This window comes from Rhinolophus sinicus, linkage group LG06, assembly GCF_036562045.2.
Source record: "Rhinolophus sinicus isolate RSC01 linkage group LG06, ASM3656204v1, whole genome shotgun sequence".
Classification (NCBI taxonomy): domain Eukaryota; kingdom Metazoa; phylum Chordata; class Mammalia; order Chiroptera; family Rhinolophidae; genus Rhinolophus; species Rhinolophus sinicus.
In genome coordinates this window covers 23800417-23827568 of record NC_133756.1, presented here as the reverse complement: position 1 = coordinate 23827568, position 27152 = coordinate 23800417, and the positions used below count along the sequence as shown (strand labels likewise).

At 44.6% G+C, this 27152-nt stretch overlaps 2 protein-coding genes across 11 annotated transcripts in view; one reads left to right on the top strand and one right to left on the bottom strand.

Moving 5' to 3' along the window:
- PARS2 (prolyl-tRNA synthetase 2, mitochondrial) overlaps window positions 1-24582 on the top strand; it is a 33006-nt gene extending 8424 nt beyond the window's left edge. The window contains exons 2-5 of one of the 9 annotated variants that reach the window (XR_012497230.1): window positions 8050-8272; window positions 9606-9706; window positions 14807-14985; window positions 17278-17633. The gene's annotated coding sequence lies outside the window, so the exon portion shown is untranslated. Of the gene's footprint in view, window positions 1-8049; window positions 8273-9605; window positions 9707-11421; window positions 11519-14806; window positions 14986-17277; window positions 17634-24413 lie in introns of those variants that run through there. The other 8 variants (XR_012497231.1, XR_002138254.2, XR_002138253.2 and 5 more) reach the window with 8 other exon arrangements.
- On the bottom strand, window positions 4362-24711 carry TTC4 (tetratricopeptide repeat domain 4). 2 transcript variants are annotated; one of them, XM_019742862.2, is made up of 10 exons: window positions 24580-24711; window positions 23853-23970; window positions 22941-23102; window positions 21100-21177; window positions 19578-19702; window positions 13506-13592; window positions 11478-11695; window positions 10792-10873; window positions 7783-7865; window positions 4362-5613 (listed from the first exon to the last, which is right to left on the bottom strand). In XM_019742862.2, the coding sequence occupies exons 1-10, from the start codon at window positions 24688-24690 to the stop codon at window positions 5511-5513; spliced, it is 1167 nt and encodes a 388-aa protein (XP_019598421.2). In that variant the 5' UTR covers window positions 24691-24711; the 3' UTR covers window positions 4362-5510. The 2 variants fall into 2 exon arrangements, with proteins under 2 accessions (XP_019598421.2, XP_019598422.2); XM_019742863.2 differs by lacking the exons at window positions 10792-10873; window positions 11478-11695.
- Window positions 24712-27152: the final 2441 nt, after the last annotated feature.

Below are 27152 nucleotides of genomic sequence, written 5' to 3'. Positions count from 1 at the left end.
CTTGGTGAGTGGCAGCTGCCTTTATATTAGGCCAGTTCACCCTTTTTTTTTTTTAATTTACTTTTTAAAAACATTTTATTGGGGAATATTGGGGGACAATGTGTTTTTCCAGGGCCCATCAGCTCCAAGTCGTCCTTCAATCTAGTCATGGAAGGCGCAGGTCAGCTCCAAGTCCAGTCACCGTTTTCAATCTTTAGTTGCAGGGGGCGCAGCCCACCGTCCCACATAGGGATCAAACCAGCAACCCTGTTGTTCAGAGCTCACACTCTAACTAGTTGAGCCATCCGGCTGCCCCTCCGGAAGCTCAGTGGCAGCTCGTTGTCTTCAATCTAGTTGTGGAGGACGCAGCTCAGCTCCAAGTCCAGGTGCTGTTTTCAATCTTTAGTTGCAGGGGGCGCAGCCCACCGTCCCATGTGGGAATCAAACCAGCAACCCTGTTGTTCAGAGCTCACGCTCTAACCAACAGAGCCATCCGGCCACCCCGAGGCCAGTTAGCCCTTTGCAGTAAGTGGGTGGATGGTACATGTGGGCCAGCATAAGGGGGTGGCACCTTTAGGCTCCCCACATTCAGACACCACCTTGGTGCAGGCATGTTATCCCCTCCTGTTAAACCAGCTGCTCTCAAGCCTGCTAATAAGCTTCCATGGTGAACGCTTAATGGCCCTTGGCTAATTAAAACTGTAGGGCCAGGACAGGAGGAGCCATTTACCAGTTCATGGTAACTGAGGATGCCCCATTTACAAGGGTAGAACTCACTGCTCAAGCTCACCCAGAAAGCTCGTGGGCTGACAGGAGCCCCATAGGTACGTGTTGGGTGCTGTGGAGATTCGGCTGTGGGCTCTGGCAGGGGTTTCTGCAGACTGGATTCTTCTACCCATGCTGGGGACATTGCATGACACAGAATGGCAAGGCTTGACCATAAACTTGGAGTGAGCAGGCAAGGGCTGCTGGATGTATTGCCAACTCCTTGAAGGCAGGGGCCCAGTCTTGTTAATATCTCTTGAAGGGTTTAAGGGAGTCCTGAAATCAAGTTCTGGCTCTACTTTTCACTAGCTAGCTGACTTTGGGCAAGTTACCTACCCCCTCTGTGCCACACATATCAGTAAAATAAAACTACTTGCCTCCTTGAGGTGTTGGGAGGATTGAGCCAGTCCACATAGCATCTGGAACGCTGTCTGGCATATCCTAAGTGCTCCATGAGTGGCAGCTGTCACTACTGAGGCAGCCCAGTATACACACTACCCCTGGAATGCGCCTTCTCAAGGCTCCTTGCCTTTGCTTGAAGGCCCTCCCACTTACTCCACTGCAATTCCTTCTTCAACTTCATGGCCCACATCTATCCTGTATGGTGGCTTCCACCCCTGTTCTATTCAGAATTCATCACTCCTTCCTCCGTGTCATCAGTCAGTAATTATTTATTGTGCACCTACTATGTGTTAAGTAGGTGCTATGCTAGGTCCTAGCAGTACAAAAGTGAATAGTTCAGGGTCCCTGACTCAATTTACAGAGCAGTGGGAGGAATCATCCGGTAAACAGACAAGTACAATGCAGTGTGGTGAAGTGTATTGATAGTGCAGGGACCATGGGACATGTGGTATAAGGGGCCAGGAGGGCTTCCTGGAGGAGGCAACTAGGCCTGATTGAAGACTAGGTGTTCAATAAAGGGAGAAACACTTGGGCATGGAGCAAGGTGACCAATGGGAGTAAGAATGTACCAGGCAGAGGGAACAGACTATGCAAAGGCCCAAAGGAAGAGCATGGCAGGATTGAAGAATAAAAAAATGTGTCGGACTGAACACTCAGTATGAGGCAAGCTCTGTTATGTGGGCTTCACATAATTCATTTAATCCTCACAGCATCTGCATGAGGTAGGTGATATTGTCATGCTCATGTTGATGAGGAAACAGGCACAGTGCCTAAGGCCATACAGCTAGAGTTGTGGGGCTGGATTTGGAAAGCAGGCAGCCTGGCTCCAGAGCCCATACTCTGAGCCACTGCACCCTCCTGCCCCGTAGCTGAAACATGTCCAGGATGGCTGGGCTAAGAAGGCAGGAGAGGGAGGAAGCTGCAGAGGTGGTGAGAGGCCAGACCCTGCAGGGCCTTGGATGCCACACTAAGTATTGATGAGGGAATGGGGAACCACCAGGGACTCAATAGGGGCATGGACAGCCTTGCTTGTGTATTTCTCTTCATTGGAGCAGTTTCCAGCCCAGGGTTAGATTTATGACATCCACTCACCAGCATGACCTGGAAGGCAGAGGCTGTGTGATGCACTTCAAGGCAGAGGGTCCTTGATCCCCTTGGTTGGTGCTGGTTAAATGTTTGTAAAGCAAACAGAATGAAAGGAACACAAGAGGAGGCAGGTGGGCTCTGGAGTGCGCTGCTTGGACTCAGACCCTGGCTCTGACCACTCACCAGTGGTGAGCCTGCACGTCCCCATCTCCTTGTTTATAATAGTGGGATCCTAGACCTGAAAGGGGGGTGTTAGAATGAAATCAGAGAATTGCAGTACACGGTTGGCAGTGCCAGAATGGTGTTGATCGCCATCATAATCTCAGTTCCCTGCCTGCCCTTGTGCACTATCAGCAAGCAGGGTTTCAGGGGTCGCTTAAGGGACCACCCCATCCAATTCTCCAGCTGCCGCCCCAAGTCGAGGTAACCAGACAGAAGTCAGGTGGTCTACCTCCATCCCTGACTCCAGCCCTGGGAAGGGCCACACGCCGGTCCTGTAGGGAGGGAGTCCCCAGGTGGTGGGAGGGGCTCTGCCTTGAGTCAGGGATGCCGAGGATGCTGGTGCCTTGCCCTTGCCCCTCCTTCTCTGGGCCTCAGTTTCCCCATCTGTTAAATGAGGTGGGGGAGTGTTGAGTCCTTGTGGGAGCTCTGACTCTGGTTCTACTTGAGTCTCAGGCATGGACAGGTGGTTTGAGAGGCACAAGGTTATGGCCAAGCCCACGTGCCCCACCTGGAACTCATCTGCCTCTTGGGCCGTCAGTCCCTCACTGAGCCCTGCTGTGCTGGCCTCCCCCTGAGGACAGGGAGCACTCAGGGCCCTTTCCCCACCCCCTGGAGGCAGATCCTGTGGGCTGGGAGGCCAGGAGCCTTCCTGGAGGAGGTGTAAGGCGGCCACATTGGGCTTGGGCCCAGGAACGCCACTGCTGATGCGTGTGTGTGTGCAAGTTGGGCTGTGGAACAGGACTCGGGTTTATTTTTATTTTCATTCACTAGTTCCTTCATCCATCCATTCATTAGCACACTCACACGCACTGAGCTTAATGCGTCAGGCCTGGGCTCTCAGACGAATCCCCGTCTGTCCACTGCCCACTGAGCTCACCTGGGAGGTTTGGGGCAGCATTTCTCAAACTCAGTATTGACAGTTTGGGCCACATAATTCATTGTTTGGGGGCACTGTCCTGTGCACTGTAGGAGGTTTAATAGCATCCTTGGTCTCAGCCCACTAGATGCCAGTAGCATCCCACCAAGTTGTGACAACCGAAAATGTCTCTAGATGTTGGCAAGTTCCCAAGGGTGCAAAATTGGCTCTGGTTGAGAACCACTGGTCTAGTGCTGCCACTCTGCATAGCGTGCGCCTGGATAAATCTGCTTAGGAGCTGGTTACTGAATAATTAGGTACCAGGCACCCTGCCCGTGGCACCCGCACAGAAGTGCCCTGGACATGCCTACGAGGTGGTTACAGTGAATCATTTTACAGATGAAGCAGGCTCCGAGTACAGTCCCTTAGTCCCAGCAGGTCAGCAGCCCCCGGGGTCCCACCTCAGATCTAAGAGTCTGCCATTCTAAGTCCCATTTCTCCGCTTCCCACCTCTGCCCCCACCCAGCTGGAGGGAGGTGCAGGGACTGAAGGGAGAGCAGAAGCTGGCCGATGACCTGGGCTGGGCGATGGGGGTGAAGGTCGCATGGTGAGCCTTGGCAGGTGCGTACTACTGAATGTCCAACCTGCTCTCATGGCACCTCATCCCAGTGTCGAGAAGAGGGCAGGGTCATCAGTAAGGCGGCACACTGGAACCTGCTTTGGCCCAAGAGAGAGGTGGCTGGAAGTGACTGCTACAGGGAACCCTGCCATGCCTGCTAGGGTCATTGCTAACTCAGTGTCAGGCGTCTCACACAAAGTGCTGAGTTCTTACAGAAAGCCAAGCGGGAGTCTCTAGCTGGGGAGTGAGGGAGAACGGCCTCGGTGTGGCCTCAGTTAGGCTTAGGAGGCTTGACTTCAGCTTCCCGGCCACAGCCACAGACAGGCACCTGTACCTAGAAGGAAAGCTGCTTGGTGCTTTGTCAATATTCCACAACAAATTGCCCTTCAAAGACAAGGAAGCACACAGCACAAAACCCCACATTAGCCCATCTGAAGGACAACAGCTGGTTTCAGTTTAATGACATATTAGCTTTGCTATAGTTACTAACAACCCCCAAACCTTAGTGCTTATTATTACAACAAACATTTTCTCATTCACGTTACAATCAGTGGCTGCAGGCCAGCTGCTGCACCTCTGCTCCACATGTCTCACCATTCTGACCCAGGCTGAAGGCACAGCGCCAATCTGGGAAACAGGTTCTCATGGCGAAGGGAAAAGAGCATGAGGCTATCATGCAATGGCTCTTCAGAGAAGTACACTCCTCCCTGGGGGGATAGGGTGGGCACTACAGGAAGTCACATGGCTATAGGTAAGGATGTCTAAAACCCTCTAGGAAGGAGGAAGCAAACAGCTGCAGACAAAAACACAACCTATGACAATGATTCAACATGCAAAAAGATTTTCCAGTACAAAAGGCACAAAACTAAAATGTGAAAATGGAGAGGAATGTAGAATCCGCTGTCCAAGTGTGTCACAGTCCTCCCTACTGCAGAGATCAGGAAAACTGGCAAACTTTCTAGGGGTTCTGGAGGATCCCAGATCGTAGGTCTTTATAGATGCAGAGTCAGGACCCAGCTTTCCTGGCCCCATCGCACTGCAAGGCTTCTACAGCATCCCCACAGAGCAACCCTCTGTGCTCATAAAATAACAGGAGGCCGGAGTTGCTCAGCTTTAATGCCTTAAAATTACATGCATGGTTTGTATATATGTGCAATTTGAGGGGTAGCTTCTCTAAGGCGTCTAAATCCATAACGGTTTAGAACTATGTCCCTGGATCCTGAGTCAGTCCAGTGAGTTCCTTGGGTCAGTTGCTATGGTAACTGCAACAGATGGTCCCTCTGAGATGGAGGCGAGTGGTTAACATAGCTCACAGTGAGTCCAAGGATGTCATGACCAAGGCACAGAGTTTTCTATCAACAGAGGAAAGTGAAAACCATCTGGGGCTCAGCACTTTGACCAGAAAGGGTGCAGTTCACGGAGTCAGCAGCCCCTCCCACCACCATGTGAGCAAGGACTGTCTCAAGGTGACAGAAAGTGTTGGATTCTAGGAGTATGTCCAGGTGATTCAGGTATGCTGGATTCCAGACAGGAGGATGAGGAAGGAGATCCAGCGGGCCTGGCTCTCACAGCCTGGCTCGGTCACTTTACCTGGTGTACCTTCCTCCCCTGGAGATAATGTCTGCAAAAAGGAGAGGATCCTACACAGACCAAAAATGCTGGTGTCAGAGCTTTTACAAAGTACCTGCAGTGAACACAACAAAAGAGAGGTTAACTGAATTGCAATCTTAACTGTCCATGGACCTTCCCAACAACATTCAAGGTGAAACTCCGTATGTCAGTCAACATTAAAATGCAGGTTTAGCACATTTATTTGGTTGGTTGTTTATGAATCTGGCAAATGAGCATGACCCCCACCCCCTTATAACCTAGCCAGAACCTCTGGGCCCTTCATCTAGCATCACTGTATGTCTGTGGTGAAATATGACAGAAAACAAGAACATGCTTTCATTCATTCAACAGTGACTGCCCAGGGTGAGCCAAGCCCTGTGCTGAAAACAGAGATTAAAAAACAAGCAAAAACTATTGTCCCTGCTCTCAAGCCCTGGGAAGAGGGAGATAAATAATCAATTCTTGACAGCAAGGCACAATGGTAGAAGTATTTGTGAAGTACAACATTAGCGCAAGGGGCCTAATCCCCTCTGTGGGGAAAGGGAACCAGGAAAGGCGTCCTAGAAGATGCCATGTGAGCGCGATTTAATTTGGAAAAGGGGTAGTGATCGGGGAGCAAAGAGTCAGATGGTGCAGGTCACCAGAGCGTTTATGCTCTTGTGGGGCAGAAAGCAAATGGAGTGAGGCAGGTGGGAGAGATGGCCTTCCAGATCAAAGGGTGTTAGCATGTGACCCAACGTGCTTGGATCTGGACAGAGGCCTGTATCTTGGCTCCACCCAGTCCAGTCCAGGCTCTGAAGCTGCCAGAAACCTGTTCTGGTTAGTAGCCTCTTTCCTATGCCATTCATTTAAAAAGTAATCATTTCCAACAGCATTTACATTTTCTGAGAAGCATTACAATTGTTTTTTCTCCACAAATCAGTTATTTAGATTTCTCCCCCATTTTGTTTTTAGAGATGGGGGACAGTAGACCTTGGGCCTTTACAGAATCTAGGTAATTTGCTAACAGCTGGGAAAATGAACAGCTAAAAATTTGTCTACAAAACAGTAAGGAGATTGGGGGCCAGAAAAATCACTGCCAAGAGAAGTTCTCGATCATTTGAAGAAATCGTCACCCCCTGCCTGCCTACCCGAAGCGGACATCAGACCAGCTGGACACCCCTACCGAGTCGGTTACCACACCGCCAATTCCCGTCCAGTCTGCGTCCTAAGTTTCTCTCCAATCCATCCCCTACTTCAGGCCTCACCCGTCGAACAGTGCACTTCAATCTGTCCGTTATTGTGTAAATTCCAACGAAACAAACACCCTTTGGGGCTCTACCCACCATCAGGGTAACGGTCACACTCCTTAGGCCGGTCATTCAAGGCCTTACCACATGGCCTAACCTAGCTCTCCAGCTTCAAGCTTAGGGGAAAGTAGTCCAAGAGTCAACTTATACATCAACTGAGGACATTCCTTTATAGTCCAGGAACACCTCAAAGCGGAAGAAAGGGACAATTGCCAAATCCAACCAGCTGCCACTGTTACTACCCTGTTTCCCTGAAAATAAGACCTAGCCGGACAATCAGCTCTAATATGTCTTTTGGAGCAAAAATTAATATAAGACCCGGTCTTATATTATAGTAAAATAAGACCAGGTCACATTAATTTTTGTTCCAAAAGATACATTAGAGCTGATTGTCCGGCTAGGTCTTATTTTCGGGGAAACACAGTTAACAAGCAAAGCCACCCTTTATAGTTTACAGAAGTACTGTGACTCCTACTCTCTTATCAGCTCTCAAATTCCTGAGAAATATGCAGGCAAGAGTTATTATTCCCATTCTAGAAATGAGGAAACCACCCCAGAGAGGCAGTGTGTGCTTAGGGTCTCACAGCCAGTAAATGATGGTGTCTGATTTCAAGAGCCAGTGCTCTTTCCATAGAACAATATCAGAGGACAAGGCACAATTGGCAATAGGAGGGCCATCGCGACTGTCTTCCGGTACAAAAGCCAGGCAGCTTCTCCCTCAGTCCAGCCCCATTCACTTCTCCCAGTCTGAGGGTGTCATGGCTATAGTGCAATGGGCTGAGTCATCACCTTATCGCCTGTTTGGCCAATGGCTGGGCCAGTCTCCATGGCTGCGTGTCAGGGCAGAGGGAGGGAGTACCAGGGACTCGGCAGTGGAATGAGAACCTGACTGTATCCCTACGACGGTACCCAAGCATCTTCCCTGGCCTGCTCAGCCCCATGAAGTGACTCACCTGGGGTGCTGCAGCACGTGCAGGAGGGTGCTCTCGGGAGGCACCTGGTACAGCTCTGCCCTGTCCTCGTCCTCAAAGTAGACCTGCAAGATTAACAGAGGAGCAGGAGTCAGATCCAGCACCAGGCATGTCGAGGCCAAGTCTAGGGAAAAGTTAGAGATGTGGCTGTTATTCACTGAACGGCTCCTTTACGGAGCTGTGAAGTATAAAGCACTCAGTCCTCTTCCATGACACTAAGAAAGGTATTATTGGCTCCATTTTCCAAAGGCAGAACCAAGGCTCAAAGGAGGAAAATAACTCACCAACGTAACCCAGCCAGTAAACAGAGAAGCCAAGACTAAAGCCCAGCAGGCCTGTGAGCCTTCCCATCCCAACAATTCAGTCCTAGAACCTTGAGGCGTGGAGGAAGCAAGCCACGGGGGCCGAGAGCAGGAGAAGGAGGATGTCCACACAGAGAATGGCCCTGTGGAGGTGTCGAAACCCAGGCAGGGTAAGGAAGACATCTGCACAGGAGGGCTGCGGGGGTGAGGGTGTCAGAGCCCGGCCACGGGAGGAGGGGTCCTTGCTGGGGGCCGGCCAGCCTAAGCAGGGTACGGACTTCTTTGTAAGACAGCTGTCCAGGGTGGGGTGTCAGAGCCCACACGGGGTGAGGAGGATGTCCATAAGTGGGCGTAGCCAATATGGGGAGTCAGGGCCCAACCGTGACGAAGGCAACCATGCATGGCGGGGGAGGCCTGCTGTGGGGAGTGGGAACCCAAGCAGGATGAGGAGGGTTCATGCAGGGTGGTTGAGCAGTGTGGGGTGTCAGTGTGCGCAGGATGAGGGGGGCACCCAGGCTGAGTCAGCAGCAGCCTGATGTGGGAAGTCAAGAGTCCCAGTAGGGTGAAGAAGTTTCCACATGGGAGAGGGGGCAGTAGTGGTGACAGGAAGGGGATTAAATACAGAGAGACTGACCAAATGAATTAATGTATTAAGAATAGAAGTCACTATTATATAGAAAGGAAGAAAAGAGGTCCTGTGGTGTTGGATCAGACTGAAGATAGAAGTGAAACCTCATGTTTTCTCTCTCTCTCTCTCTCTCTCTCTCTCTCTCTCACACACACACACACACACACACACACACACACACACACGGCACTGGAGCAGTGCACCCCTCCCACTGCCCCCATACTTGTGAGTACACCTATTGCACAGATCTTGGCTTCTAAATACCATTTTCCACTAAAAAGAACCGGGGCTCCTTGAGAAAAATGGCTGATTCTAGAGCTGGGACAAGAAAAGCACAATTTGGACCTAGAACATCTTGTACCAGAGTGGAAGGAAGTGCTTAAAAATTGAAACAAGTGAAAAGGACATAAACAATTTGAAGGGATTCCCACTGGTCAAATCTGAGACAATTTGAGTATAATAGTAATAGATTATGACAAAAAATAGGAAACCATAAATCCACTGATACAAACAAACGATTATGCTAAAGGTTTGATAAACAATGGGATACGAGGTGTGATCACAAAATACAGTGAATGTTTAAATTTTAAAAATGTTATCTCAGTAAAAAACACATTGGCATTAATTCCCCCCAAGTACTCCCCTTGCTTCAAACACTTATGACTTTGTTCTTGCCACTTTCTGAAGCAGTTCTGGAAGTCCTCTTTCGTGAGTGTCTTTAGTTGCACTGTCATGGCTGCCTCGATGTCCTGAATTGATTCAAAGCGTTTTCCTTTCATGATCATCTTGACTTTGGGGAAGAGCCCGAAGTCTCATGGTGACAGATTCGGTGAATAAGGTGGATGAGGACTCACCGTAATGTTTGTATTTGACAGAAATTGCTGTACCAGAAGTGTGTGACATGGAATGTTGTTATAATAGAGGATGAAGTAAAGACACTCACAAAAGAGGACTTCGAGAACTGCTTCAGAAAGTGGTAAGAACGATGGGATAAGTGTGTTGGAAGCGAAGGGGAGTATTCTGAGGGGGATTAATGGCAATGTGTCTTTCACTGTAATAATTATTTTTATTTAAACATTCACTATATCTTTTGTTCACACCTCATAGTTACATCATTTCAAAATACCTCATTATAAAATACTAATTACAAAGGGGAAAAGAGTAACTTCACAGTAGAGAAGCCTGTCAGACCCCCCACCTCAAACAGGTGATCAAAGTGAATGTCACCAGTAATGGGACAAATTGAAACCATGTGCACCTAACAGGATGCAACGAGACACAGCATCACTCCTGTGACATTCCGGTCAAATACGCATAATCCAGATCTAGTCACAATTAAACCCAGATAAACCCACACTGAGGGACTTGACACAAAATAACCTGGTTTATAATCTTCAAAAGTGTTAAGATCAAGAAAATTGAGGAAGACTGAGAAACTCTTCCATAACCTGAAGGAAACTAAAGGGACATGGCCACTAAATACAATACAATGTGGGATCCAGATCTGTTTGCTATAAAGAACATTTGTAAAAACTGAACAGTCTGAGGATTAGGTGGCACTAGTGGATCAAAGTTAATTCCCTGATTTTGATGGTTGATTGGGATTATGAAGGAAACTGTCCTTGTTTGTGGGAAACAGACACTAAAGTATTCAGGGGTAATGGGACATCTTATTCTGAAAATGATTAGAAGACAAATTCTTTGAAATGTAACTTGTGGTTATGTTTTTTAAAAATCCCAACAATGGATTATTCAGCCTTAAAAAGGAAGGAAATTCTGACACATGCTATCACATGGATGACAACATTATTCTAAGTGAAGTAAGCCAGACACAAAAGGACAAATATTACTCCACTCACATGAGGTACCTAAAGTTGGAGGTGGATAGTGGTGAGGGTTGCGTAACAATGTGAATATACGTAATGCTGCTGAACTATGCACTTAAAATAGCTAAGATGGTAAATTTTATATTCTACATATTTTACCACAAATTTTTTTAAGGGCAGTGAACCTCCTCCCCTCCAAAAATCCCACAGAGGAACAAAATAAAATTTCTCTTACCTCTAAATTATCAGGGCAGTATTTTCGCTCTAAATCCCAAGAGGGCGTTTCAACAAACATCACCATTAGATGATCAACAAACCTAAGGATATAACATGTACTTTCTGGGTATCAATAACTCATGATCTACTTTCCCACATCACAGTCCCCGGACACCAAATCACAGAGATACCAGAATATATCACATCAAAAGTAGGCTTAAGCCATTTTGACAACAGTGCCCAAAATGTGTACGTGTATCACTTGTCCTATTAAACACAGTAATTTTCTTTAAACTGCCTCAGGCTTAACAACCTTCCTTACATTTAGCCACATTCTAAGCATTAACCCTATGAAATCACATGTTAAAACTGCTAGTTATATTTTTTCTAATATACACTTTAATTACTACGCACGTACTACCTACAATGATTTCCTATCTCACCAGATACGTACCAGTGCTTGACAAATTCTGTACTTCAGTGTTACACTTACTAGCCTGCTCAGTACAATGGTGAGACTATCTATCATTACAAAGCTAGTTAGTAAAGGGAGAAAGCAGCTACAGGATAGAGATTATGCCAAACCAGACGGAAACCCTCTATACTATTCTCCTCCTTCCTCAACAAAATCCACCTGTCCTTCCTGCAGACACAGCAGGGAAAGAGCATGCAAGCAAAAGCAGAGGCTCTTGGACAAGTGAGTACCTGGAGTCCTCATGAAAAGTAGCAATGAAGTCCGACTGGGCATACTCCGGGTACAGAAAGAGTACAGGCCAGCTCAGTCTGCCCTGGTCATCGACACTCAGCCTGGCTCCACAGGGGTTCTCAGAACTGAGCCCATCCAGGAGAAGTTCGCCTAGACCTTCTGAGGCTGAATCTTCCTCCTCACCGGCAGCTTCAGAGACTAGCCTGATATTCCTAGCCTGGGGTAAAGACAGAAACGTACAAAACCTTATCGTGTGGAAGGATGCAAACCCATTTCACTAAAACAGGGAAACCACAACACTGCAAGCTCCGAGGGCCAGCTCTACACGATTCCTCTGCATTATCCCTGAGGCCTAGCACATAGTAAGCATCACTTGTTTGACTCCCCTTGCCTGGGCATCGACCATGTGCGGGACTCCGTGTCAGAGAAGGTTCCTGCCCGCAAGACTCTGCTCATGGTCTAGTGGGGAGACAGCTATGGAAATAAGTGTAATATACAGTAAGAAGTGGAGCTGTGGAACTGCAGACCATACATTAATTCAGTCTGGAGACGAGTTGACTGAACCAAGACTTTGTTGACTGAACAAAGTCTTGAACCAAGACTTTGAAAAGCAGAGAAGTTTGGGGTGGGGGATAGTGGAAGGGCATTCTACCCCAAGGAACGGCATGTGCAAAGGCACAGAAAAGATCAAGAGTGTGGCATGTACAAAAATGGCCAATGCTTCAGTTTAGCCAGGACATAGAATACTAAAAATACTGCACACTGACTTAACCTTGACTGTCTCATGGAAATAAGGATAAAGCAAAGGTCTGAATAGTAGAGTCACCTCTTATATATGTGTGTGAAAATTCCCAAGGCTAGCACAAAGGGGAAAATTATATGCAATCAAAATTACCTTTGAAGATATCTCCTAAATCAGGGGTTGGCAAACTTTCCCTTAAAGGGTAAGATAAGACATAGTTTAGGCTTTGTGGGTCAAATGGTCTCTGTTGAAGTTAACTGCTCAACTCAGCCACTGCAGTGTGAAAATAGCCATAGGTAACACACAAACAGGCAGGGCTGCGGTTTGCTGACTCCTGTTTTAAACCATTGGTAAAATACAGTATGTATGGCTTTGTGTACACTACTGTTGAGAGTAATTCTTCTGCAGAGTGAAGTCTGAGATGCAGATAGATTAAAGGAGAGAACCTAAATAAGGTCTGTGTGCAAATGTCGGGGCATTCCCATATTCTACATTTTAGAAAAGGACCAAATCCCTTACTGTGAATGACCATTAGATGGAGAATCTGGACTATTCCATTCTGTTTAATTTGTTAGTATGTGTTAACAGATTGCTTGGTGTGGGGAAGGACTAGTGGAAAGCATCTCAGTAGTGTGAAGTTCTCAAAGTCAACAAGTCATTTAAATGAGTGCTCAATTTAACTCACCAAAGAATGAGACCAAGAACCTACCCACATTCTGTGAAGTGTTACTGTGAAGACCAAGGCCAAACAAGTCAAGGCTCAGGTGTCTTGCTGGACAGCCAGGTAAAAGCAGGGTTTAGATCATACTACATCCATTTAAAATGCAGGAAGACAGGGCAAGGGAGATAGAACTTGTTGTTATTATCAGAGGAGCATCCTAAGAATTCACTTTCTCAGGAGGCAGTAGAACACAATGGCCAAGAGCAAGGACCTGGCTCTGACACACACTGGCTGTGTGAGGTCTCTTCATCTCCCTGAGATGACATCATCATCTAGCAAAACAGGAGCAAGAAGACCTACCTCAGCAAGCTACTGGGAAGACTGAATAATGCTTAAGCCAAAGCATCTATTCCGTATAGGTAACCTGAGACCAACACGTATACACAATGGGAGAGCTGACTGAACTCGGGGTGTGACTCCACACCCCCTTCACCACACTGCTGCACCAGGGCAGAGGGAAAGTGACCCAATTCATTCAGGTAAAGCATCCTAAGAAAGGTTCTCAAGAGGCTTCAGGATTAGTGGATTCAGGAAGACCACAGGGCCTAAGGTTTGAGAACTCACCTTGATGGCCTGGAGTAAAGCCTTATTCTCATTCCGCTCCTTCTGTTCTTTCAGCTTTGCTTTCCTTATATCTCTCTGTTCAGTTCGCTGAAAATGAAGTTCAGATGCATCAGCTCTAGGGAACTTGCTTCCTCTTGTTACCCCAGCCTGCTCCTAAATTACTATCTCTGGTGTCTAGCCAACCCAGGATCCTGTGTAAGGGACACCAGTGGCCAGACTCAGTTCAATAAGCATGTAAAAAGCACATGTCTAGGTGCCAGCACCAGTGGCAGCAGAAACTTAAAAATCTAGTTCCTGTACCCAAGGAGCTCACACGCTCCTGAGAGGGACAGACAAGTAGGTCTGTTATGTGCTACCCTGGTAGTGTGAACCAAGTGCTAGAAACAGAGGAGGGAGTGCCTGCTCCTTTGAGGATGGGATTTAGACAGGAAGATCCCATCAGGCAACGGAGAAAGGGCATGCTCGGGAGAGGGACTGACAGTGGAGTCTGTGGGGCATTTCAGCTTCTCTTATATGGGGGAAGTATAGGAAAACACTGGAAAAACCCAGGGCAAGAACTTATTAGGGGACCTGCCCTTTGAACAATACAAGCCATGAGAGAAAAGTGCCCCCAGTCTACTTAATCTGGCAGAAATGCAATTTAGATCTCCTTTGCCTGCTAATCTACCCAAACCAGGTGCTCCTGCTCTCACCCTCAAGATTGTGGATTAATCGGGATCAGCAAACTTTCTGTAAAGGGCCAGAGAGTAAATATTTTATGCGTTGCAGACCATGTATAGTCTCTGTCATATATTATCAGGTTTTGTTTATAGCCCTTTAAAAATGTGAAAAATGTGCTCGCTTCGGCAGCACATACACTAAAAATGTGAAAAATATTCTTAGTTCACAGAATATGCAAAAACAGGCCACGGGCTGGATTTGGCCTGTGGGTTAGTTTGCTGCCCCTGCTCTAAAATACAGCACCAACCATCCCTCAGCCTCCCCACAAATGCCCACAAAGGCTAACACAGATCTTTTTTCTCTTGTGACCAGAGTGTATCCTTTCAGGGAGACAATGGCTGGTAATTCTGGGTCATTCCTTCTCCAATCCAATAGGCCAACAGAGCTGCAAAAATCCTTTCTGCTATTAGCAAGTATGATTACACTATCAAGAGTGCCCCACCCCAGGGATACCACTAAAACTATGTCCAATTCTGCTTCCCAGTTGAGAGACACCCAACCACACCGTGTCTGGTCCACATTACAGAATGATTCAGGATAACCTGGCCTCTGCCCCATGTTGGTTTTACTCTGATTTCCAGGATGCAAGTTGATAGACATGGCTTCCTGCTGCCTCACCTGAAGTTTGAGGTCTTGGCAGCCCACATAAAGTGGGAATAACCACCAGGTCGGAAGAGCCCTGAACTAGGGAGGTTGCTGCCCCTCCCTTTTAAATCAACTTCGTTGAGGTAGAATCTACAGAATTTAAATGTACAGTTTGGTAAGTTTAGACAAATGTATACACTAGAGTACTCAACACTCCAGTCAAGATAGAAAACATTTTTATCCCCTAGAAAGTTCCCTCATGCCTTTTGCAGTCAATCCCCCTCATTCCACCACTGATAGGTTTATTTCTTTTTATTGTCAAGTAATATTCCATGGTATGAATATATCAGTTTACTTATCTATTCTCCTGTTAGACACAAGGGCTATTTCTGGGTTACTATGAACAAAACAGGCAATTAAGCGTTCTTATACAAGTCTTATGAACGTGTTTCCATTTCTCTTAGGTATACTGACGACTGAAATTGCTGGGTCATAGGATAGGTGTGTGAAACTGCCAAACTGATTTTCAATGTGGGCATACCTTTTTATATCCCACTGGCTGTGTACGAGAGTTCCAGCTGCTCCACATCTTTGCCAATATTTGGTATTGTCAATCTTGTAAACTGGCATCCCACTGAGGTTTAATTTGCATTTCCTGATGACTAATGATACAGTGCAAATTTTCATGTGCTCACTGTATATCTTCTTTTGAGAAGTATCTTTCTTTTGCCACATTTAAAATTTTTTCCATATTGATTTATGTATTCTGGATAAAAATCCTTTATTAGACATTTACATTACAAATATTTTCTCCATTCCATGGCTTGTCTTTCCATCTTTTTTTTTTTAACTTTTATTTTTTTTAAGTGTGTTTTTCCAGGATCCATCAGCTCCAAGTCAATTAGTTTCAATCTAGTTGTGGAGGGTGCAGCTCACAATGGCCCATGTGGGGATCAAACTAGCAACCTTGCTGTTAAGAGCACCGCGCTCTAACCAGCTGAGCTAACCAGCCACCCAGCCTTTTCATCTTAATGATGTCTCTTTAAGTTTTGACTAAGTCCTATTTATCAATAATTATGTCTTTTACGGTTAGTATATATTTTTTTTAATTTTTAGAAATTGGGGTGAAATTTACATGATATAAAATTAACCATTAAAAATTTTAAAATATATAATTCAGTGGCATTTAGTACATTCAGCGTATCAAGCAATCATCACCTCTACCTAGTTCCAAGACTTTTCAATACCCTAAAAGTAAACCCCAAGCCCTTTTAGCAGTCAGTCCCCACAACCCCCCAACCCCTTTTATACCTGGCTTCTTTCCCTTAGCATAGTGTTTTTGAGGTTCATCTACATTGTAACATGTATCAGTACTTCATTCCTTTTTATGGCTGAATAATATTCCATGGTGTGGAGACACCACATTTTATTTACCATCAATTGATGGACATTTAGATTGTTTCCACTTTTTAGCCATTTAAGAACAGTGTTGCTATGAACATTCACATACAAGTATTTGTCTGAATACTTGTTTTATACCTAGGAGTGGAAGTGCTAGGTTATATGGTAATTCTATGGTTAACTTTTTGAGGCATTGTCAAACTGTCTTCCATAGTGGCTGCATTATTTTACATTTCCATCAGCAACATATGAGGGTTTCAATTTCTCCCCAGGCTCCTTAGAAAAAAAAAAAAAAATTACAGCTAGCATAGTGGGTGTGAAATAGTATCTCATTGTGGTTTTGATTTACGTTTCCCTGATGACTAATGATATTTGGCATCTCTCATTTGCTTGTTAGCCATTTGTGTATCATTTTTACAGAAATATCTATTCAGATCCTTTGCCCATTTAAAAAATTGGGCTGTCTTTTAATTATTGAGATATTAAAAGTTCTTTATATATTCTAAATAAAATCCCTTAACAGATACATGATTTACCATTATATTCTCCCATTCTGTGGGCTGCCTTTTTACTTTCTCGATGGGGCCTCTGAAGCACAAGTTTTTTACTTTTGATAAAGTCGTTTATTTCTTTTTTCTCTAGTTGCTTATGCTTTTTGTCTTATCAAAGAAACCAATGCCTAATCCAAGGCCATGAAGATTTATGCCAGTGTTTTCTTCTGAGAGTTTTATAGTTTTAGCTTTTACATTCAGGTCTCTGATCCATTTTGAGGTCATTTTTGTGTATAGTATGAGGCAGAGGTCCAAGTTCATTCTTTTGCATGTGAATATCCACTTGTCCCAGCATCATTTGTTGAAAAGACTCTTCTTCCCCCGAGTGAACTAGGTACTCTTGTTGAAAATCAGTTGTCTACAAACGTGAGGTTTATTTCTGAGCTCTCAATTCTATTACATTGATTTACATGCCTGTCCTTATGCCGGTACTACAATGTATTGATTACTGTAGTTTTCTAGTAAGATTTGAAATTGGGAAATGTGAGTTCTCTAACTTTATTTTTGTTTTTCAGGGATTGTTTTGGCTATTCTGGGTCCCTTCAATTTCCATATGAATATTAGAATCGGCTTGTCAATATTCGGCAAAGAACCTAGCTGGACTTTTGATGCAGAATGCATTGAGTCTGTACAACAATTTAGGAATACTGTCATCGTAACAATACTAAGATCTAATCCATGAAGATGGAATGGCGCCCACCTACTTAGGTATAGGTATAGTTTATTTCAACAGTGTTTTGTATTTTCAGAGTATAAGTTAAATGCTACTTTTGTTAAACTTATTCCTAAGTATTTTATTCTTCTTGATGCTATAAGTGAAATTGTTTTATTTTCATATTTGGAATGTTTATTAAAAGTCTATAAAGTACAACTGATTTTTGTATACTGACATATCCTACCAGTTTGCTGAACTACTTTATTAGTTCAAATAGTTCTTTTAGTAGATTCCTTGGGATTTTCTATATGCAAGATCATATCATTTGCAAATAGTTTTACTTCTTACTCTTCTTCATTTTTGAAGGGTAGGTTTGCTGGATATAGAATTCTTGTTTCATAGTCTTTTTCTTCCAGCATTTTGAATGTCACTGCATTGCCCTTTGGCTTCTGATAAATTTTTAATTTTATTGAGGATCTCTTATATGTGAACAGTCACTCCTCTCTTGGTGCTTTTAAGATTCTCCTCTTTGTCTCTAACTTTCAACAGTTTGATTATGAAGTATTTGGGTATAGATTTCTTTAACTATATCCTACTTGGAGTTTGTTAAGCTTCTTAGAAGGGTAGGTTACTGTTTTTCATCAAGTCTGGGAAGTTTTCAATTATTATTTCTTCAAATATTCTTTTGTCCCTTTCTCTCCTGGAATTCCCATTATGCCTATGATACACTTGATGGCATCCCACAGGTGTCTCAGTCTCTCTTCATTTTCCTTTCTGTTCCTCAGACTGGATAATCACAACTGACCTGTCTTCAAAGTTCTGCTGTTGAACCACTTAGTGACTTTTTCATTTCAATTATTATACTTTTCAACTACAGTATTTTTATTTGGTTCTTTTTATAATTTTTCTTTATTGATAGTCTATTTGGTGAGACATCATTCTCATGTTTTTTTAGTTCTTTAGACATTGTTTCCTTTTGTTTTTAGACCATACTTAAAACAGCTGGTTTAAAGTCTTTTTAAGTCCCATGTCTGGGCTTCCTCAGGGACAATTTCTATTGATTTTTTTCCCCTGTGTATGACCGTACTTTCTTATTTCTTTCCATGTCTTATAATTTTTTGTTGAAAAATGGACATTTTGAATATAATGTGGCAACACTGGAAATCAGATTCCGCCTGCTCAGGGGCTGTAGGTGCATGTCGGGGCATGCCTTCAACTCTCACCCAGCAGTTTACAATTCGGCCTTAACCTTCACTTCCTGACTATACAGAGCCTCCAAATCAGCCAGAGATAACTATTTAGGGCCTTCTTAGATCTTTCCTGGGCACATGCATAGCCCTGGGCACACATGTGACTTAAGAGTCCCAGGAATATGTTGGAGCTTACAAAGTCCTTATATAACTTCATTCCCTAGCTTTTCCTTTTAAATGTTCTATAAGCCTGTTGTTTGCCCCACCTGTTAATCCTCTGCCTCAGGCAGCTGCAATCTTAAATAAGTGCCTCTAATCATTTTTGACAAATGCCCCACCAACTGCCCCTACACCCAGCCAGCCTATGGCAGTCTTATGCCATTTCTTATTTATTCAAATCATAATAGCCACAAATTTATCTAGTCCTTACTATATGTCTAAGAAATATGCTAAGTTTCCTCTCTCTCCCTCCCTCCCTCATTTAATCTTCATAAAAACCTTTGGGGTATATGTTATATTTACTATGTTCAAAGAGGGGACTGAGTTTCAGAAGTATCAGGAACACACTCAAGGTTACAGTTCTGCTTTATCCTGTCTGCAATGTTCCCCTCACCCCCACCCTCACCCGAGTAAACTCTTGCTCAGTCTTCCCAAGATTAGACGCAAGCATCACCTCTTCTAGCAAACCTTCCCTGTTACCCCCATCTCTGCCCTGCTCTTGGCCAAGGCAAAGTTAGATACCACTACTACTTTATATTCTTGCTTGCTTCTATCACACTATAACTATTTATTTACTTGTTTGTTTACTTCTCTGGGTCCTCCAGTGTTCCAAGGGTAGGAACTGGTTCTGGATTTTGCTTTTAAAGAAGAAAAAGTTTACAATGACCAAAAAGACACAATCTGGGGAATGTTAATTAATTCATTAATGCTAATTAACAAAAGCCAACTGGCTACTGAATCTGCCACCAACCTTTAGTCTGTCTGCTTTAACCCGCATTTCCAGAAGCTTCTTCTCTTTGGCATCAATCTGCAGCCCCTTATCGCACCAGTTCACAGCCTCGGCAAAGTTTTTCAGTTCCAGATGGCACAACGCACCTGTAGAACCCAGAACCCTTAGGATCCATGGACAACATGCATGGAAAGAGGCCCCCTTGAGCTGGAAGCCCCACCTCCACCAGCTAGCAGCCAGCACCCTGAAGGGGAAAATGGATGATAAAGGTCCTTGTATTGCATTCCCGAGACTAGGACCCATTCAGGTCAAAACTCCTGTGAGCTCCCTAGTATTAAGGGCTCTTAAAGTAGGGAAGGCTACAGCTTAGTGGCAAAAAGCACAGGCTCTGGAATCAAGACAGACACGGGCTAGAAATACGGCTCTGTCATTTACCACCAGGCATTAGGCAAAAGACTGAACATCTCCGACCTTCAGGTTCCTCATCTGCAAATGACAATAAAGCCCATCTCAGATGATTTTTCTAAATGGCATCAGAAAGCAGAATTTGCCTCAGCCATTCAGTGGCAAGACCAAAGACATTAGGTCTTTCCTATCCTAAAATTGTTCTTGATGGCTACCAGTTTAAGCTGCCTCTCCTTTAATCGTGTTTAATTTTCTCCAGTCAGCCTCTTTAGGCTTTCCACAGAATTTCAAAATACCAGAACTGCTTAGATGTCAACAGAATCCAACCTTATTTTCCAGAGATGAACAAACTGATACTCAGAGTGGGTGTCTTGCCAAGGTCACATGGTAAGGTAAAACTGACATTTTAATAGAGGATTAGAGTTCTAGCCTGAGGCCAATTCCACAGGACTACATTCAATTTACTTGCCAATCTTTGCTCAGTACCTTCTTTTCTTTCCCTACAGCCAAGAGACACAGATCTACTTACTACCCACAATCATAAATATCTAAAGCAGCATAATTTTGATGAAGCATTTTAAGCTGGTCCATGGGGGATACATGGAAGATTAATGTGTGAGGAATAAAGTTTGCAAAGCACCTTTGAGCGTCCCAAAACAAAAAAGAAGTGAAGTATAAAAGTAATAAAAGCACTATCATTACAAAGGTCAGACTACAAGAGAAAAAATAATCTGGAAACATCTCTGCATCTGAGTTATCAGCAAAGGTCCCATAACTTATCTTTTAATTAACATTAACATGGCATTTGAAGATCTCACCTTTCAATCAGCTAATTTAGAAAAAAATTAGAATGTGGCTTTTGAAACTGCTTTATTTTCATTTTATTTTTTTACTTTAAAATGAAGAATTTCACTTCCTCTACAAATTCTTAAAACACAAAGGGTTAGATTATTCTCTAGGGAATTCTTTTAAAAATGGTATGTTGCAGTGGATAAGGACCAGGAACTTAATATCAGTATTACAAAAATAAGGTGCTTCATTAGTATCGTGGCACCGTAATCTCAAAGCTTAAAATGTCTCAAGTTTTGGTGTAGTGACTACCAACTTTTCTTTAATGACAATCATACTATAGACTTACCTCTTATTATTGCTTTGAGGTGGCAGGGTTTTAACTTTCTGGCAGCTGTCGCATCATTGAGAGCAGAACGAAAATTGCCTAATAAAACACCATTTAGTAAAAGAAAGAAGTTCTGATGAGGTCAGAATGTTTCCAAAATTTATGTGTAGAGACAATGATACTCTTCTACAATGTTGGGTAAATATAAATCAGAGCAACTGTTTTTAGAAAAAATTATAACTGTGGTCATCAAGAGCCTTAGAAATTTTTATGACATCAGGCAACCAACCCACAGAACTTTAGATGGCTAGGTAAGCACATGAAAAGACGCTCAATATCACAAATGATTGACTAGAGTAATTAAAATTAATATGAAATTGGTAAAAATTAAAGACAGACAATATCCAGTATTGGTGAAAATACTGAAAAAGGGCACTCTAAGGGTAAACTAGAGAGCAAATTGCATGTACTTTGTGTACATTTTGACCCAACAATATTCTTCTAAGAACTTATCCTACCTTATATAGTTGCTATGAGGTCACAGGGGATAACAAATGTGAAAGTAAGCCGTACCAGTGACACATAATTTAAGGAATGGCTCTCATTAAGAATCTGCTCCTCTGGTGTCACGCACACACACTTTTTTTTCTTGCAAAGTGCATATGGTCTTATTAGCCCTAAAAGTGACCCCCTTTAAGTTCCCCAAGGAAAGGAACTAGGTAGCTCTCGTTCCCAGTGCAGTGCTTAGCACACAGTAAAAGGTCAGATCTTACTCATCTCTATGATGCCAGTCCCTGGCACAGAATAAGAACTCAGTTTGTCTGCTGAATGAAGGAAATGCATTCCTCCAGAAGTTAGAAGACTGAGTTTCTAGTCCAGGTTCTGGTACTAACCAAAGGGTCCCTCTCTGGGCTTACACAAATAAGGGGGTTGGTTAGCCCAAATAATCTCTAAAGTTCTATACCACTCTTACTTTTTAGAACTTTATAATGAAACAGGCTAAATGAGAAAACAGTTGGAGCAGACTATGGTTGGAGAGAAACTGCTCAAATGGTGATGAATCCCAACAGACTCATCCTAGCTAGACTACAAAGCTCATTCTCTCCCAGTTCCTCAGAAATGCCTGCGGTCATTTCTAGATCCTCTTAAAATCTGTGATAAAAAACAAGGATCTCATATGACCAAGATTACTCACTCAAATAATCAATGCTTCCCAAAATCATGTCTGCGACAAAGTACTGCACGTTAATAAGTCTTACTTAAAAAGCGGGCCTTACAAAACTTGAGAATCACAGGGTAAGGTTCTTTGCTGTAGGTTATCTCAGTCCTTAACATACTAATGTGCATTGCAAATCCCCAACAAAGCAGCATTTTCCAAACTTACTTGTCCAAAGAATATTTTTTACTTCAAGGGTCCCAAGGAATACTTTGAGAAATTCTCCATTAAATTAATAGTTTCTCTCACACAAAGACCTCTACTGCCTTAATCCTACTAGCATCCTTGAGAAGAGGGTAAAAGGCCAGGAAAAAAACTCTTTTAAGAGAGACAAGCAGAATTTGGGCTAAAAAATCCCAATCATACCAATGCGTGTTTAAGGTATTTGACGTCACTCATTTGGTTCAGGTAGTAAGAATTATACAATCTACGATGGTAAGGGATGGGAATAATTGTTAAAAAATTATACAATGCATCTGGCTTCCCTTTTCACCAAGTCTACCTGGAACATCAGAGTTCAATTAAACTACCCTAGGTGTCTGGGGTAGCTTCTCTTTCTCTGATACTCTCAAACTCTCCACTAGCCATCATAATGGCTTTTATCATGTTAACTCTTTAGAAAGCACTAAATAATGGAATAAATTACCCAGATAGTACTGTGCTGCTGCTCGGTTGGTATAAAGGACAGCATTCAAATCAGGGTCTGCACATTTCTTCTTTAAGCCTTCAGTGTACGAAATCACAGCTTTTTTATAGTCTTTTTCTTTAAAATAAGCATTGCCCTCATCTTTATAGGTCTTGGCCTGTTCTGCAAAGAAGAGAAGAAATAATCACTATTTCCTAATTTTTAAAAGGCTCATTAAAAATAGTTTCTAAATCATTCAACAATGAAACATAATAAACCAAAGAGAAAAAAACCAACAGGGAAGGAAAACTCAAAAATACTATAAAACTGGGTATCAACATGAGAAACAAAGTCATGAGTACTTAATGCGACAATCAATTCCAAATACCTATGAAGGTAGACTATTAAGTGCTTACAAAAAAAGAAGCATAAAGGAAAAAAGCATACTTATCCCAGCTCTTGAAGAAAGAACTTTTTTTAATTACTGAAGAAAGGCAGAGAATTATACTTCTGCTTTTGCTTATGTTGTTTTATTCCCTGGAATGCAAATTCCCCTAGTAAGAGCCTACAAAATTGTTAAGATTCGGCTCAAATTTCTGATCCACTGTGAGCCCACTCCTACTTCTCCACCTTCAGCGTTCCAGCAGTGCCTAGTACACAGCTGTGTTGGCACTTATCACACACACGTTTATCCTGATTCTTTAGAACCATCTGGCTATCCACTGGAGCATGATCTTTGAGGCAAGTTTTCTTCATCCCTGTGCCCCGATGCCTAGCTAGCATTTAATAGGTATCCAAAGAAGTATATGTTGAATAAATAGTAACAAGTTAGCTCAGGCTAACTACTACTTGTTTTCAATCAGAACCTGTCTGATCACTCTTTATCTCAAACCAATGGCGACACAAAACAAATATTTGAGTCATGGAAGATACCTTCTGGAGATCGCTCCTCATCAAAAATAATTGACTGGAGGCAAGCCAAGTCAGGATTCTCCATGGGATCAATTTCTGATGGCGTTTTCTTCATAAATAGGGGGATCTTTTCAAATTCCTAGAGATCGTTAAGACAAGAACAAACTATACAAATAGGATTTTCCACAGAGTAGATCCAACTCCATGTTTCTATACCAAAGTTTTCCTACTCGTCATGATTTGCAAATCATCATGATTGGCTATATCTCTCCCTATCCCAGCCTCAGTATCCCAGCTGTAAAATGAGTGTAGGAAAATGATCTGTAAAGATTCTTTCGTTTATCATATTCTTACATGTGCGGTAATAGTTACCATTAATTGAGTGCTCGATGTTCCTGGAGCTTTACCCACATCTCATTTCATCTTCACCACAATCCTACGAGATTGGTGCTATAGTTAGGGCAATGTTACAGAGTCAGGAGACCGCTCAGAGAAGTAAAGTAACTGACCCAGTATTAGAGCCAGTAAATGGTGGAGTCGCAGGTCTGACTCCAAAACCAATTTTCCTAAATGTACAAGCAGATTAAGAAAACCCTCAAAATCTCGAGGCCGACTTTTAACCCTCAAGTTGAAACTGCTGACAGCGCCAGGGGTCCGGGGGCTGAGGGACCCGCCTCCATGCCGCGCGGGAACCCCAGGAGTCCGCACGACGCACCTACAAACGTGCGGAGCCCCAAGTCCTGCTTACCTCCTCCCACTGGTCCTCATGGAAGCGGCCACGGTAAGACTGACTCCGGAACTTTTCTACGAACGAGTCCATGGCGTCGTCGGAGACGGCGTCCAGTTCAGGTAGTTCCATGGTAGCTCCTCTGCCCTCCCGCCTCAGTCAGGCCGCCGAGAACTCCCCGGCAACTTCCGGCGGTGCGAGCGCCCTTCCCTTAATCCTCCGGGCGGCGCCAGCCCATGAGCCTCGGGTTCCGCGGCCCTGGGGGCGTGGCCCACCCGGCTCCACCCCTCCACCCGAAGAGCACCTGCCCCGCCCCGCCCCGCCCTCCCTTCAGCTGTGCTGTAGCCCCACCCCCCGAATGCTTTTGGGGTGGTGAATAAACCTACGCTCCTCCATACCACACTATCATGTCACTTCATTTGTTCGTTTGTTCATCCAGTTGTCGCATATTTCCTAAGCTTCTTCTGGGTTCCAGGCCTGTTGTAGTCACTGGGTGTACAGTGGTGGGCAAAGCAGATAAAAGCCCTGCCCTCTAGGAGTTGATAAGGTAGTGTGAGACAGACAATAAGCACATAAGATGTTAGAGTTTGTCAGGTGGTAACAAGAGCTATCGGAGAAAAAAAGTTTTAAACGGGTAGATAGGCTTTCCAAGCAAAGGAGGAGACCTGGAGCGGCAAGTGTGGGTGTGGGGGGGAGGGGAAAGTTGGGGGGAAGCATTCCCCCTGGAGGGAAAAGGCAGGACTGAGCCACAGCAGGGGAGCTGGCAGGGGTGGAGTGCTGGAGCAGAATGAGGAAGAAGGTGAGGTGAGAGGAATAATGGGCCATGATTCTGAGAATTCTGTGCAATGGGACCGTTTGGAGAGTTATGAGGAAAGAAGTGGTGTGATCAGACATGCGTATTTCCGAAGTTTACTACCCCCTATTCCCCTCAGCTGAGATGGAAACAAGGTCTCTAGGCCAGGGGTGCCTTCCTGCAGCCACTGGGTTACCCAGCAAATGTTTCCTGGGCCCTGCATTGGATGCTGCAGCCTGGGCGAGCTCACATCCCGGCCAAGAAGGAAATGCAGCCAGGCTGTAGACCAATGGAAACCCGGGCTGCTTACAAGTCTACACAGAGGAGTGGGCATTGGTGGGGGGAGGAGGGGAACAGGCAGGGCGCGTATTGAGGGAAGTTTAACAGAGGTGATGCTGATCTGACAGCATAGATGAGGAAGGCCTCTGCAGATGGGTGGGGGCTGGAGGGAAGCTGGGCATTTCAGGCAGTGGGAGCCCATGTGCAGAGAGGCGTGGAGGTGTGCAACAGAGCCGCATGCTAGGTACTGTGAGAGTTAAGAGGTAAGGCCAGCAAAGTAGGCAGAGGCCAGAGGACCTGACTGTCCCTTGGCCCTCATCCTGCAGAGGATAGTGAGCCACTGAAAAGACCTCAGGGCAGATTTGTCTCAGGAAGGCCAGGTTGCCCGGTGAAAGGTTGATGGGGGAGGCTGGGTTAAGAGATTGACAAGGAAGCTGAGGATGAGAGACCAGGGGAGAGCAGAGATCTGAAGCCCAGCAGTGGATCTGGCAGGCTTGGTTATTATTTGGTACGAAGATGAGAGAGCTAAGGATGACAGCTGGAGGGCCAGGGCTGGGTTTTTCCCTTCTAATTCGCCCCCATGCAGCAGAGCACCTGGTCCCTTCCCTCCAAACCCAAACCTCCTTTTCCACACTTCTTCCTCCAGTCTGCTCCCTAACCATGGTTCCCATTCTTATTCTCCTCTTCATTATCTTTTCCCTTCTTGAGTACAAAGCCTACTAAGTCCTTTTACTTCCAGTTTTTAATTTGATTCCTATAAAACCCCGGGAAATAAGAACCCATTTTACAGGTGATTATAGGGGAGGCTCAGAGAATAGAAGTGACTTGCCCAGTGCTCTTTGACCCTTCCAACTCAAAATGACTTGGCGGCCTTGGCCTGTAACTGAGTCTATCAGCCTCTGTTGAGCTTCAAGATCACCCAGACCCGGGATATGGCAGCTGTCATTTGTCAAGGCCACCAGCTAGGCCTGGGTTCTGGCCAATGAAAGCAGGAGTGTCTGAGTAGAAAGAGCTCAGATATTGGTGGGAGACCTTTGGGACTCACACCTTTATTGATTCCCTCTGTAACCCTAGACAAGGCCCACCGTCTTTGAGCCCTGTCCTCATCTGTAGAATGAGGGCAATGAAGCCGGCCTGCCCTCCCCATAACTCTGTATGGCTACTGTGAGAACGCAAAGGAGGTGATGCTTGTGACCATTCCTGGCACTGAAAAAGGTTATGCCAAAGGACCACCCCAATTTCCTACTCTCTCTTTGGCCCAGGATCCTGATGGCCTCGGCCTGCCACTTACTGGAGGATGATTATGTGGTCAACTTCATGGCATCCTCAGCCCTAACAGGAACTTAAATCTAGATGTTCTTCAGGCTTATGTCTCCGTCCACTCGACACACCTGCCCAGGGAATCTCACCTCACCCCTGTACACAGAGGAATCCCCAAACTGTTTCCATCTGTAACATCTGTAACAGAATCCCCAAACTGTACCCGCACTGCCTCTAACTGCTGCCACCGCGCTCTCAGATC